At 41.9% G+C, this 14,897-nt stretch overlaps 1 protein-coding gene across 7 annotated transcripts in view; it reads left to right on the forward strand.

The window, feature by feature from the left end:
- The window catches only part of HECW2 (HECT, C2 and WW domain containing E3 ubiquitin protein ligase 2), a 203,515-nt gene that overhangs the window by 104,292 nt on the left and 84,326 nt on the right, over nt 1–14,897 (forward strand). For 4 of the 7 annotated variants that reach the window (XM_054210347.1, XM_054210349.1, XM_054210348.1 and 1 more), the window contains one exon: nt 8,877–8,984. In XM_054210347.1, coding sequence (XP_054066322.1) covers nt 8,877–8,984 — 108 coding nt within the window. The other 3 variants (XM_054210351.1, XM_054210350.1, XM_054210352.1) reach the window with 3 other exon arrangements.

Here is a 14,897-nt window from a genome sequence, read left to right on the forward strand (position 1 = left end):
TCCTGCCGTTGTACTGTATCATATGTCTAAAAAAATTACTCGTATTTTTTTTGCAATATCTTTCTTCTATATTCTAGGTAGCTAATCCTTGGAGCTGCTGCTGGGCCTTGAAATAGCACATAGTGTGAGGGCACATGGAGGTGCTCTGATCCCTACCTTGAAGTGTTAGTGTATGTATAGAAGGAAAGAAAATGTAGTCGTATAATTATTGAGAAAGAAGAAAATAGCTCATCTTATGGCCAGCGTCAGAATAAAGGCTGTGTATGAAAATGAGAGTAAGGATCTTGCTACTCTATTAATTTAAGCTTCAATAGCAAAAAGGTTTCATTGTTTAGTGTTTGGAGGAGGTGCAATGGTATGGCTTCTACCTTTGCTCTCCTTCTGTAGGAGCGAAGTGTTAGAGAAATACAGCTTATTCCTGACCATCCTGCCAGTCACAGGTAGAAAAATGGATAATTGCTCTTGCTGTTTGAAGTAATAGGGTGCAGTAAACGTAATATACGTGGTATGTAGGGGGTCGCGGAGGGCATGGAAGGGAACGCGAATGGAGTCTTTCCTCCCTGTCCACAGCGCAGGGGCAGTAAGTGGAGGTATGTGAACCTGAATTTTGGTTGTGCGAGGCAACAAATTGCTGCTGTGCAGTGAGGCACAAACACCTCCCTGTTTTTTTGACCCTGGGTCATGATATTAAATATCTGAATATTGATGATGATGATGATGATGATCCTTCACTGCTAATACAGCAGGACTGTGTCACCAGGAGGCCGATATTCGTGTCTAGGTTGGAGTTCAGAGTGTCACCCTGCAGCCTCTGGCAGTGCACCATCACCTCCATGTAGACCCCAGACAGCCGCTTCTCTCCTATGTGAGGCTGTGAGAGCATCTGTTGTACCTTTCTCCGCATCTTACTTTTCTGCTCTTGGTTTTCTCAGCTGAAGATTTGTGTCTTATATTTTCATTACTGTCCAAGTTTTCCAAAGTGTTTTAAAGAGTAATGAGATCTGTGATAGGATCTGGTAGGTGCTCGGGCAGCTTTTAAGACTGTCCAAGAATTTTGTTTTTCTCAGTGTTTTGGGGGGGTTGCTCTAGTGGCATTCAAGGGAGAACAGTTTCCAGCCATTTAGTACACAGCAGTGTTTTAAATTTCTCTTACAGTAGTCCAATTCTGGTGTTCTTTTCCCTCCTGTCCTTTGAAAATACAATTCCTAGAGGTGCTTATGCAAGCATGAAGTAATACAGTACTTTTCAGTTCTTCGTTAGCAAAAAGCCCATCTTAATTTCTTTGAAAGAAGCATTTTAATTTTTTTTCTTGGAAAGTCTTCAAGCTGAGTATGAATAAATATTCCTGTAAAAGTTGGGGGGTTTCTCCCTGTTTTTTGTTATCTGACTATTAGTACGAGAACCGAGATTTGCTTTCAGAGCTTGAACCTAGTGCTCCCCAAGAGTACGTACGGTTTCATGAAATGTGTGCTGCAGAGGACTCGATCTGCAGATCGTGGACCAGATTGCAAAAATACCCTTAAGTACCCTTTTTGTTCTTGCAGTATCAGGGTCGGTTTGGCACGGTTTGGGTCCTTGCCATAAGCTGAAGGAGTAGGTGAGCTGCCAGCATCTACCAGGGGGGTTGTGAGTAGTCAGAGTGTCTGGCAAAACAGAGCCCTGTCCCAGCCCCTGCGCTGAGGTGGCATTTACCAACCTGCAAGAGGAGAGGTAGTAATAACGGCTCTCTGCCACCTGCTTTTCCTCCTGCTCGGGGGTGCCCAGTGCAGCGTTATCCTGGGTTAGAGGCAGCTTCATCCCAGCCAAATGTCATGGAGCAGTCTCCTCTTCTCTAAAATAACTGGATTTGTGGGGAAGTCATGCGGGAGAGCGAAATACTGAGTAAACAAAAGCCAGAACTTCCAGTGAGATCCTGCTGTGCTGGTTGCTGTGGCTGCCTTGCCGTCATTTCTAGGATTTAACCATCCTCCTGTTTACATCAGCCCGCCCCGCGCTGTGGGGCCGTGGCCGTGCCTCGGAATCCTCCCTTGGACAAGGCGAGGAAGGAAATGGAGGGAGGATGGGGCTTCGGCATCCTGTACCCTTTGGAGGGGAGTGGCTGCAAATAGCTGAGCTTGAAGGACGTAATACTTTATATGTTTTAACACGGGCTCTTTGAACCTAGATAAACCCTTGATTAAAGGAGAAGAGGCAGACGATTGTGTGTAACTGCTAGAAACTGCCAGGGAGTTTGAGAACATCCTTCCAAACCCCTTTCCTTCAAATGACAAGAGGAAGGGAGAGGACAGACGCGCCTCGTGGAGCTGAGATTACACAACAGTGCTAATACAGAGCTAAAGCCTCCAAACTTGAGCTGCACAGGGCTGGGTCCAGAAGGCAACGTTTGTGGAAGATAACATTTGTGATTGGGAACAGGAATGCTATTTTCAGGGTCTGTCCTGTGAAATGTTAATTTTCTTTTACTCATCGGTTTGTTAATTGGGCTCAGATGGAGAAATGCAGTTTAGGATCCACAGCCATCCTTTGGAACGGCCAGGTAAGCCTAGAAGGTACAACTACGTGTTGATCTTTAATTTCAGCAATGTACTGCATACACTGGTGCTGTCTTCTGTGAGAAATGTTTGGCTTTCACCAGAAAGCCTGTGAACTGTTCACAAACTGAGATGGGGAATTCTGAAAATCACAGAACATAGGCTGTACGTAGTGGGTTAGTATTTGTTTGTACAGTAGTAACTGATACGCAGCATATTTTAAATGGGTTGACATGATGTAATTTATTCTAATAATTGCTTGCAATGGGAGCTCTGCCTTGAAATTGTTGATTTACTTACTGGCTTTCCAGAAAAGGAGTGAGGCCTCAGGTAATAAGATTTGTCTTCTCCTTTAAATGTGTACTGATGCAGTTTTCAATTGCTTTTAGGCATATTTTGGATATAAGGGAGTAATGGATTTAGTTCGTTAGTTCAGTACCCATTGTGCTGCTACTTTAATGATTACCTATGGATTATTTTATTAATTTTTTAAAAAAATATTTCTGGAATTAAAATTATTAGAGGTTACCAAAGTGAAAATACTGCACAAAATTTATTGTTACAAACATTCCTATTCAGTTGCTCAAAATCCACAGTGAGTACTCTTTGGAATGTTCTTATTAGTCTTACATTTTGGTGACGGTCTATTTTACTGCTTGGAGGTCTGTCCTCACACCAAAAAAGCGGAATGCATTTACTGGCACTGGGACTGAGGTTTTGGAAGTCATGCAGTAAAATTCATGTAAATCAGATTTATGTTTTACATTGGAAATGCCATTTTAGAGATCTCCTGATGGTTGGCTCAAAATTAAGTTCAGAAATATCCTCCGATGCAGATTAAGTACAAACCCGTTACTTTTAAAGACTGAGTGAAATAACAGAATAAAATAGAGGATGATCATTCTCAAAAGTATGCTCATGAGAAAAACTGGTGGCAGATCGATGAATCTCATCTTGAGACAAAAATATATGTAGCCTTGCTATCTACCAGCCTTCCAGCTCCTCTGATACATACTGTAAGAGAACACCTGACAAGAGAAATAACATTTAGATCGTTGCTTTATAAGCTTCCCTGGGCTGAGAACAAACACCCCTGTTAATAACGGGATGCATCACTCACATCATCTTCAGTGTCCAAGAATTTATTAAAATTAACCTAAAATGCTAAGGAAGTCAGCATTTTGACAATGTGAGCTTAATTTAAAATTTTGAATTAAGAATAAACAATACAAGCACTTCAAAAGATTTTGCATAAAACATCTTCCAGAAAGGGATGAAAAAATGGAGATTGGGATGTAAATCCCAAATGAGGATAACAGAATTATGCAGGGATACAATGGTGTTACCAACATGATTGATCTTTTCTGAGCTAAGCTGTGCGGATTTTTTCAAGAGCTGTGAATTAGAATACCCATATATGGTAGTGAGGGATGAAAATTGTAAAATTGTGTATAATTAAAACCATTCAGTGACATTCTGAGTCTGTTAAGCATCACCTTCTCTCTGAGCTCTGCATATAAGCGTCTTTATAAATGTGTTACAGAAAAGAGATCAGTATGCAAAAGTTTGAAGCTCTTAGATTGCTATAGGGAACTTTTAAATTTTATCACGTAACCTAACACTACTGACCACAGAAACTGGGACCAGAAGACGAGTTTACATATGACCAGTCTATGCACTGGGACTATAAAGCTTGTTTCAGATATTGATCAGTAGCAGTTCTTGTTATTTATTTGTTTGTTTGTTGATTTAAGTTATGCAAGATGACTCTGTAAGGTGATGGATTTCAGGTAGTTTATCCTTTTTCCTAAGACAGAAACAGTGAAAGCGATAAGATGCAAAGACCAAAACGTGAGCTCCGCAGAAGCCTCCTGACCCCTGATGTCAGTTACTGGTTTAGCAGGGCTTTCACCACTGTCTCCCGTAACATCCTCATGCAAAACTGGGAGTAGCAGCTGATAAACCAGAAGGTTGTGCTGCCATCCAGACAGGCTGGAAAAATGGGCAAACAGGAATGTCACAAAGTTCAAAGGGAAATGCCCAGCCCTGCCCCTGGGGAGAAATAACCCCCGACAGTGGGACAGGCTGGGGGCTGACCGTCTGGAAAGCACCTTTGCAGAAAAAGACGTGGAGGTCCTGGAGGACAAGAAGTCGAACAAGAGCCATCAGAGTGCTCTGGACACTCACTGGCATCCTGGGGTCATTAGGAAGAGCCTTAGCCAGCAGGTTGAAGGAGGTGGTCCTTCCCTCTCCTCAGCACTGGTGAGACACTTCTGAGTCCTACTCCAGCTCTGGGCTCCCGCTACAGAAAAGGCACGGGCAAACTGGAGCTTTTTGTAACTCTTACTCTTTTATGGGCATAATTCTATTGCGTAAACTTAATTCTGTAAAAACAATACCTTCTTCTTTCATTACACTGTTCATCCATTTATCCTGCACTTCTGTATTGCTTTTCACATAAGACAGCTGTACCGAAGTGGCACGTGCCAGAGGGAGCTGCATCCCGTTCACTGTCACATCAGGGCAGCGCTGTGGACGCAGGTGGAGAACTACGATGCTGACATGGAGAGCACAAGCTGTGGGTATTACAGATGCCGTTGGTATCTAACTTATCTTAAAGGGTGTTGTAATGATGGCAAAGCCTAAAAGTGGAAAAAATGAGTTCAGTTCTTAATACCAGGTTTGGCTGATTGCTTAGCAGTTAAATAAAGAAAACATTATTACTCAGAACATGTTTGCTTTACAGTGATTTCAAGGAGCTCTAGTCAGTGTGAAGTTCCACACAGCGATATATTTATTACTACCCACTTTTCATCGTAGAAGATATCTCACGTATGGTGATCTGTGCAGGGGTTGCAGCTCTGAGAAATAAGTTACTTTCTGTAATATTTTGCATCTAAGAATTACTGAACATAGAAAGATACTGTGCATCTTGCGTTGTTTTATTTCTTCCAGAAGTGTAGACTCACTGGACAAGATACCAAATGCAGTAAGACAGCATTTTGTTGCATATTTTATGTTCTGGGAAGGGATATTTATATCTACTCTTTGGCCCAGATTCTGGAACAGCCGCCAGTTTCACAAACAGCAACAATTATCTGCTAAAAGGGGACTAGAACTTCTCAGAATTGAAGTTCCCTATGGAATATACATATATAATATGTGTGTGTGTGTGTGTATACACATGTACATACATATATATGTTTTTGGGGAAGAGGAGTGATGGAGTGGTAATTCTGACACTGCTTTTTGTGCTCTCAAACACTTTTTTTTTGTGCAGCTGAATATTACTGAGGCTATCACTGTTTAACTGTTTTTTATTGCAGTGTTGATAAGTAAATTTCTGCAATATTGTGTACTTTATTGTTTTCATACTATTTGATTTTTTTTTTTTTTTTTGCTGTTCAGGTTTTTTTGTTAACTGAGGTTTGAAGTTATTTTTCCATATGCATTAGTAGTGTTGTATTTTTGCCCCTATGTGAATAACATCATAAAAGTAGAAACAAAATCAGCTGTTTCAGAAGAAAATCAAAGCTGTCCAAAATAAATTCTGTAATTTGAGTGGATTGCTGACAGGCAGTGGTCTGTCAGCGTTTTTTCATCCCTCTGTCTCTGCCACCTTCTGTTGCAGTGGCACCGTGCCTGTGGGCAGAGTATCAATGATGTAGTCTTCGTTGCTGCAAAGGAGACTATTCCTTCATGAAAGCGCTGAAAATCCAAGCACTTTCTTAAATACTGGATTTTATAAAATAAGGTGTAAGAAAATGTTCTGCTTTCTTGTACCTGTCAGCTCAGAATTCGAGACTCAGTTCATGTAGGACCTTTTCTGAAGCTCACTAACGTCCCTGTAAAAATTACCATTGACTTTACTTAGTTACTGATTTTAAAAAACAAAGAACAATTGCTCATGCGTTAATGTTGGAAATCTCACTGTTAAAGGCATATTTCATTGTTTCAGAGTTCCTTGATTTGTTGAACAAGGTAAGAATAAAAAAATTCATGTTTATAGTTAAAATATACCAAATAGCTGTCCTTCTGCTTAGAATGATGAACAGACTCTTTTCCAATTGACTGAATTCAGAAGAACTAGAGCATGTCAGGGGGGTGGTTTTTTGTCATACAATACATCTATATTTACCTAGACGTAATGAGAACACTGAATAATTTATAATGATCTGTGATTCAGATAACTGTGGAATTTTTAAAGAATCTGCTCTCTTTGGGTAGCGATGGTTTGGATAACCAAGTTTGTATGGTGGACCAAAGTGGGCACTAGTGTAGATTTGCTGGAAGTTAAGCTTCATCTCACAGCTTCCCAGAGTACTGTCTGTTGAAAATAATACTGGGGCTTTGAGTTAGGAAGGCACATCGAAAAATAAAAAAGTAAATAAATAAAGCAACAGTGTATTGTTTCGTTTAAAGTGCCATTGCAAACCACATACAGGGTATTTTTTTGGGAGGCCCGTGGGATGATTAACAGGATGTACTTTCAGAGTTCCTCTTTATATAGCTTTGAAAAAAATGGGAATACGTGGGTGAGATACAGCTTTGTTTACTCTGAAAGTTTTTCGCTGTAATGAAGAAGATGTATGCGTGTTTTAAGTTTTTACTGCCTTTGTGCCTGACTTTCTGGTGTATGCAGTTTAGGTACTATCGCGTTGATTCCTGAGGGTGTTACGTGCTCGAGGATCACAGGCGTTAGGAGAACCCTCCTGTCCCTCCTCGTTGTCATTGAGATAATTACGAAACTGTTCTGGACTCGTTGGGATGTTGAGGTGTTCAGACCACAGCCTTCTAAAAATTCTCAAAAGTCAGCCATGCCTGGAGGCATAAAAGTGCCAGTAGCTTGCCATGGCTGCCTCTTGACTCTCCAGAGCTCTTCCAGGTTGTGGGCAGGGTGTGTAACTTGCTCTCAAGCAATCACAGAAGTCCAGCATGTCTCTGGGAATTCTTTGTACGTCAGTTTGGTAGGATGCAAATGTACAGATGGCACTAATGATTCAGTACAGATATTGTGCATGCACTGAGAGGAGCAATCAGAATGAAAAGGAGGAAGGCAAGCTTTAGCGTAAGTTTTTGTTTTGTTCTGTTTTTAAGATAAAAGCAATAAAGCTGCATTGTTTGTTAATCTTTGATAAACAGCATATGGATTTCTAAAATGTAGGTGACAATTCCGTAATCTTATTTATGCGAGAGTTCCTACCGAAGTACAAAGAAAACGTGCTTGAATGGATAGGAGCTTCGTGAACAAAGCCACAGCAGACTAAGTTCTTAGTGAAGTCTTTTTAAGATTACAGAATGCACTTAAATGTATGTAATGAAACAGGATTTTTATTTTTTTTTTAATTTTAAGCCTAAGGGATATCACTGGAAAGAATTAGGATGTTGTGTTTGAGGTTGCAGGTATAATTGTCTAATTAAGAAACAGCTGCCTAAATGTTAATGCCTAAAATGTTATGATGCATACTTTTAAAGAACTTCCTGTGCAAAAGAAGTTAAGCTGGATTTATGTCAGCTTCTTCTGGCTCATCATAGCTAACTGTTGTGCCTGTTCAAACAGCTTCTCGCTCTGGTTTTCTTTCATTCATGCAGCATTCTGGGTGCCTGAATACAGGCTGGTAAATCAAAAACAAACCCCAAGACCTGTGTTTGTTACTGTTAGGACAAAAAGCTTAGTTTGGGAGGGGAAAATACTGATATTGCAAAGCTGATCTGCAGATACTTAGTTTGCTTCTCTGTTCTCCTCTTTGGAATATATTTTGCTGGATCTTTCATTTGTATCTCTGGCTTACTATGTGACGGTTCTGCCCTTCTGAGCCTCTAACTCCACTGATAAGGAATAATAATACTGTACCTGTCAGAAAACTGAATATATCCAATTTTTTGGTGTATGTATAAAAATATTTTGTCTAGTTTCTAAAGCTTAAGAATATGTTAAAAAGCTCTAGTTGCAATGCCATACTTTCTACTTAGGGCATGAATGCTCAATTTTCACATTGCAGAGCAGGACTGCTGTATAAAACGGTGTGGTTACTCTGTGATGAAGTTACAGCCAGCTATACACTCCCAATAGCACCTCTGTTGAGTTAGGGAAGTTTTGGAATTTAATACTTTACCTTGGCAGGTCACCTCCTGCAGGAAACCGTGTGTTTGCTTTGGCTGTATGTATGTCTGCTCACTCTGCATAAAATGATCTACGGAAGTAATTTATCTTTTGCCAGTTAGTTTGATTTATTTATTTTTTTTAATACAAGTCATTTTTTGTATCTGGGCCTTTTGAAACAGAAAACCAAGAAAACTACTATCATAAGTACTACTTGACTTTTTTTTCCTTTCCTCTTTCAGATGAGAACTCTCCAGCCAATTTTTGGGATTCCAAGAATCGGGGAGTGACTGGCACGCAAAAAGGACAAATTGTATGGCGAATTGAACCTGGCCCCTATTTTATGGAATGTGAGTACCTATTTATCCAACGCATATCTAAAAGCGAGCATGCCTTTATGTCAAGTCAAATCAACAGGATGGCATTTGATATCTATTTTGTCAGTCCCTCTGATAAACCAAAGGAATTGATTGTTTTCCTCTAAGGGGCAGCATTTTCCAGTGTGCTTGGGCATTATAAAAGTCAAATTGAACTTAGATGTACATTTGTATTCTAGGAATGTTCTTAGACAGCATGTTTCAGTTTAAGGGAGGAAGAAATTTCCCTTATGCAATGTCATATAGTATATACGCATTGAAAGATGAAGTCCCTTCCCAAGAAGTTTAAAATTTCAGTTAGACAAATATTAATGGTAAATGCACACGAAGGACAAGGTAATAAGCTAATAGTTCTTGCTAATGTTTGTTAGTATGAAGGCTAGATTTGTCTCTAGGAAGTGCCAGCCTCCTGTCCAGTTGCATCAGGATTTCTCAGCTGAAGTTTGTTGAGCTGGGAAATCCCCTAAGTAATTTTGAGGTATTGAGAGTCTCTACGTGACTGGAAGAAAAGGCCTTCAGTTGAACTCTGTAAGGAGTATTGGTAGCCAAGCTTCGAATGCAACAGCTATGCCACTCCGTTAGGCAACCAGGATTTATAGGAAGCTAAGCCACTCTGCTGTGTGCTTTTTAAAAAAAAAAAAAATCTTTTTCTTTGTTTTTTTTTTTTTTTCTTTTTCATGAAAAAGAGCTGTCTTACCATCTAAAGTATATGATCCCCTAAAGAAACTGATGTTCTAATCCTACGATGTTATGTCTGGGCTTGCTGAAAACTCTGATATGCCAAGCATCAAAGTGGCAATCAATCCCAAAAGAGCTCTGAGCTGCTCTACCACCTGTTTAGCCTCACAGCAATGAATCTTCCTTCATAAATAAAAAAAAAAAAAAAAAAATGCTCCCACTCTGTTACTTCACTGTACAGTGCAGTGCTGCTAACTGTAGATCTTGGCAGAAATTTTTATTTTAATTAACTGATAGAACAGCAATACATGTATTTCAAGAGGTGTTGTATACCCTGTACTATAAATAATTATTAAAACTTATTTCTAGAACTCATCATTGAATCTTGCCAAGTTACTCTATGCGTTATGCAGCATATTTCTTTAACAACAACAAAAAAGCTTTACTAGGATAAAATTAAATTCAATGTCAGGAGTTTGTTACAGGAAAAAATGATTGAACTAAAGATAAGGATCAAGATAATTAACTTTTGTGGTGCCAAAGACAGTGGTATATTAAAGCAGATTAAAATGTATGTTAGAAGAGTTCATTGCCTCATTTTTCTTGTGCATATCTGTCAGTATTGTTTGCCAATATGGCCAGTTTGACTTCAAGGATGTTTGTATATTTTCGCTGGTTATGAGTTGCTCCATCATGCACGGAGATGAGGGCTTTGAACAACATTTATTTCATGTGAGTAACCTAGGCTAATGCTTCAAGAACTAGTTTTGAGTTAAAATCAGCTGCAACTGACTTCACACTTCGCAGCAACTGATAGAAAGAGTGCAGGATATACATTCTTTGGTTGTGGCTAGCTTTACTAGTGAACAGTTCTGCTGCCATACAATGAACACGAGACAAGCAATTATGCAGCAACTGGGAACTGTAAAAAGGAATGTTTGTGAGCATATGTTGCTATAGCACATAGTATGGCAGATAAATATGTCACCAGTGACACTTGTGTTTCTTGTGAGAGGCCAAAAATTGCACTGAAACACTTAAATGAATGTCAGATTCCACTTTTTAAACTAGAAGGCCCCATTGATATGTGACCATGTTTTCTCAGCAAGGCTTTTTCTTGTAGCTTAAAGGTGGCGAAGCGACTCTTGATGCAACTACAGGCAGTTGCTCTTTTTTTATTTTATTTTTTTCCCCCCTTTCTTTTTTATTCCTCAGATCACTAAATCACAGCTCAGGCAAATGCAGCAGGTGGCTGCACAGTTCATGTGCGACCGCAGTGTTCCTGCCTCTGCGGTGCCGCACCAGGCCGGGTGTGGGAAGAGCTGTGCTGTCAGGGTTCTTGCCATGCTCTGCAGACAGTGACACTGCCCGGCCTGTGCCGGCCACGGAGACAAACGTAGCTCCCTTGTTAGCCTCTTTCTCCTGCTGCGGTGCTGGGTATAATTAGTACTCTCAGTGTAGCACTGCGTGTGATGCCACTGCCATAGCAAGGGAGCAAGAGGGAGAGGCAAATGGAGAGGCTAACATCTCCAGGTAAGTATGTGCCTCATGTCCCTCATGAATACCAGGCCCTGGAGGCAAGGGGGAAGGTCTGGAGAGAGGAAGAGTGTTCCCCAGTAGAGGAAGATCAGGTTAGAGACCACTTGGCCAAACTGGACATCCATAAGTCCATGGGCCCTCATGAGATGCACCTGTGAGTGCTGAGAGAGCTGGCAGATGTTATTGCTTGGCCACTCTCCATCATCTTTGAAAGGTCACGGAGAACAGGAGAGGTGCCTGAGGACTGGAGGAAGGCAAATATCACTCCAGTCTTCAAAAAGGGCAGGAAGGAGGACCCAGGGAACTGCAGACCGGTTAGTCTCCTCTTAGGAAACTGAGGAAGTGTGGACTAGACGAGGGGATAGTGAGGTGCATTGAGAGCTGGCTGTGTGACAGGAATCAGAGGGTTGTGATTAACAGAGCAGGGTCGAGTTGGAGGCCTTATAACCAGTGGTGCCCCCCAGGGGTCAATAATTGGACCAGTATTGCTTAACGTATTCATCAATGACCTGGACGAGGGGACAGAGTGTATCCTCAGCAAGTTCGCTGATGATATCAAACTGGGAGGGGTGGCTGACACCCCAGAGGGCCGTGCTGCCATCCAGCGTGACCTAGACAGGCTGGAGAGCTGGGCAGAGAAGAACCTAATGAGGTTCAACAAGGACAAGTATAGGGTCCTGCACCTGGGGAGGAAGAATGTCAGGCACCAGTATGGGTTAGGGGTGGACCTGCTGGGAAGCAGCTCTGAAGAAAAGGATCTGGGGGTCTTGGCAGAGAGTAAATTGCCCATAAGCAAGCGGTGTGCCCTTGTTGCCAAGAAGGCCAACGGAATTCTGGACTGCATAGGGAAGAGTGTGGCCAGCAGGTCAAGGGAGGTCATTCTCCCCCTCTACTCTGCACTGGTGAGGCCACAACTGGAGTACTGTGTCCAGTTCCAGGCTCCCCAGTTCAAGAGAGACAGGGAACTACTGGAGAGAGTCCAGTGAAGGGCGACAAAGATGATTGAGTGACTGGAGCATCTCCCTTATGAGGAAAGGCTGAAAGAGCTGGGACTCTTTAGCCTGGAGAAGAGAAGGCTGAGGGGAGACCTTATTAACGTTTAAAAGTATCTAAAGGGTGGGTTTAAGGAGGATGGAGCCAGACTCTTTTCAGTGGTTCCCAGGAACAGGACGAGGGGTAAGGGGCACAAGCTGGAACATAGGAAGTTCGATCAAATATGAGAAAAAACTTCTTTACGGTGAGGGTGACAGAGCACTGGAACAGGCTGCCCGGGGAGGTTGTGGAGTCCCCTTCTGTGGAGACTTCCAAGACCCGCCTGGATGCAGCCCTGAGTAATGTGCTCTGGGCAATCCTGCTTTAGCAGGGGAGTTGGACTAGATGATCTCTAGAGGTCCCTTCCAACTCTGAAGAATTCCTTGAAAATTCTGTGATTCCGTGCCTGATTATTGAAGTTAAGGTATCTCTGATGCTTTAATCTGCCATTATTTTCCAAATCTTGGAAAGAACTCTACAGTTGTAGATTTTTTGTGTTTAGAAATATCTTTGCTAAGAGGCATACAGGTCATGGTATTAGGACTTTGTCATACTTACTCCTCACAGTAATGACATGCAGCAGACCATTGGTAACTTGACCATGCTTCTCTAGAAATGAAAGAAGCAAGTGGAGAACAATCCCAGATTCAGCAGCTATGTCCCAGAATTTTTGAAGCAGTAGGTCCAATAAGAGGCAACAATGTCTGGGGGACCAGCGTGGACAAAATGTGTAAGAGGATCGGTCTAAACTCGTCTGGAGACTAATCACAGCATAGGAATGCTGGTTGTATCCAACCTCCTGCTCTAACCGGGTTCAACACTTGACCTGGTCAGCTGTGGTTTGTAAAACACAGTATTGAAAACCTTCAAGGACAGAGATTTCACAGATGCTGTAGGTAACCTTTTCCAGTGCTGCGGTATTGTTCCAGCCAAAAAGATTTCTCTGGCATCCAATCTGAATGGCCAAAGCTTAAATTTGGGGCTGTTGTCCCTTCTATAATCTTCTCATAGAACTGTAATGAGTAGAGTTTATAATATTTGTCTTGCCTTAACCTCCTCTTCACTAGACTAAACAAGGCCAGATCCTTCAGCCTCTTCTCATGGGTCACATTTTCTCAGTCCCAACCATCTTTGTAGCACTCTGCTGTCCCCTCTCCATTTTGTCCATGCTCTTGAACCTAGGGACCCAAAACTAGGCACAGTTTTTCTCACCAGTGCCAAGTAGAGGGGTACAGTAACTTCCATCTATCTGCTGGCCACACACCTTCTAATGTAGCCTGTGAGGTGGCTTGTCGTATTTGCGAGGGGAGCACGTGCTGGATGTGCTGGCTCATATTCGCCTTGGTGTCCGTCTTGGGCCCAGTGCCGTTTCAGCAGGGCTGTGGCTTTGCCAGTCTGTTCAGAGGCTGTAGTGATGCACGGGGTCGTTCTGCCCCTGGCGCAGAGACTGGCAAGTCTCCCTCCTGAACTCGATGACATCACTGTTGACCCAGTCCTCTGGCTATTGCTTGTTCTCTGACGTGTAGAGAAGCTGCAGAAAGCTGATGACAAGCTAGGTATATAACTGAGTTGGAGCTGGGGTTATGTCACGACAGGGTTTTCTGTCTCAGAGCTGTTTCCTGTTTGGAGCACAGACAGTGCTTAATTGCTGCCACCTATAGGCTGCTATACCTGTATGATTGGCAGGCTCCTTGCTCTAACTATACGCAAGGAGAGGAGGGGGATGTTTGCTGCAAGCCTGAGAAGCCTTGAACAAGCTCTGGCAGTGAGGACTGACGATGCTTGTTAATAGAGTTACGCTAAATAATTACAATTATCCTTTAGGATTTCCAGTCAAAACTGGCCTGAAGCTGTCTGTCTTTTTGGCAAGAAAAGGATCGGAATTTACTAATGTTGAGTGATGCGTTGACATTAGTCAGCAAGCATGTTATCCCAAAGACTTTGGTTGTGTTTTTTCCCTAGGCGTGTGAGAGCTTAGGGACATTACATATCTTTTCACCAGTAATGTAATATCTCTGTAGGGCGAAGTGCAGAGGATGATAGCATCGCTAACAAGCCACATGCAAACTAATCTCACGCAGAAGGATTATTGCCATTTTAATTGCTTTCATATTAATCAGTGAGAGTCAGCTGGATTGGGCCTCAGATTCCTTCTATGATCCTCAGATTTGGATCTTTTAAGAAAAGCACCTTAGGTCTTAATTTGGGAAGCTGTTGTTCCATAAGCATAATTGTAAACTTATTGATACTTTCACTGTGGTCTGTGGAATTTATGCTTATGTTTGAAGGTAGGCCTTAGATAAGCATTTTTCTGAATTTTGCATTACTGTATATCTGCAGTCTTGTAACTCAATTTTCCATTCATTTCCATTTCATTTCATCCCTGTGGATTCAGCATCTCCTGTTTCCCAAGCAAGTAACATATAAAGGAATAGTTTGCCATCTGCTCTATTCAGATCAAGTAACCTGCAGAAAGGAGGGCAGGGAGAGTCTCACCATCTTCATACTAAAACAGACATTAATTCCCCCCCCAGACATCCAAAATTGGCAAAACAAGGACGATCAAAGAAAACTCTCGCTTGCTTTAGACAGAAATCAACACCAAAAATTCTGTAGACTCTACCCTTAGAAGGGAGA

Source organism: Rissa tridactyla, chromosome 7, assembly GCF_028500815.1.
Source record: "Rissa tridactyla isolate bRisTri1 chromosome 7, bRisTri1.patW.cur.20221130, whole genome shotgun sequence".
Taxonomy (NCBI): domain Eukaryota; kingdom Metazoa; phylum Chordata; class Aves; order Charadriiformes; family Laridae; genus Rissa; species Rissa tridactyla.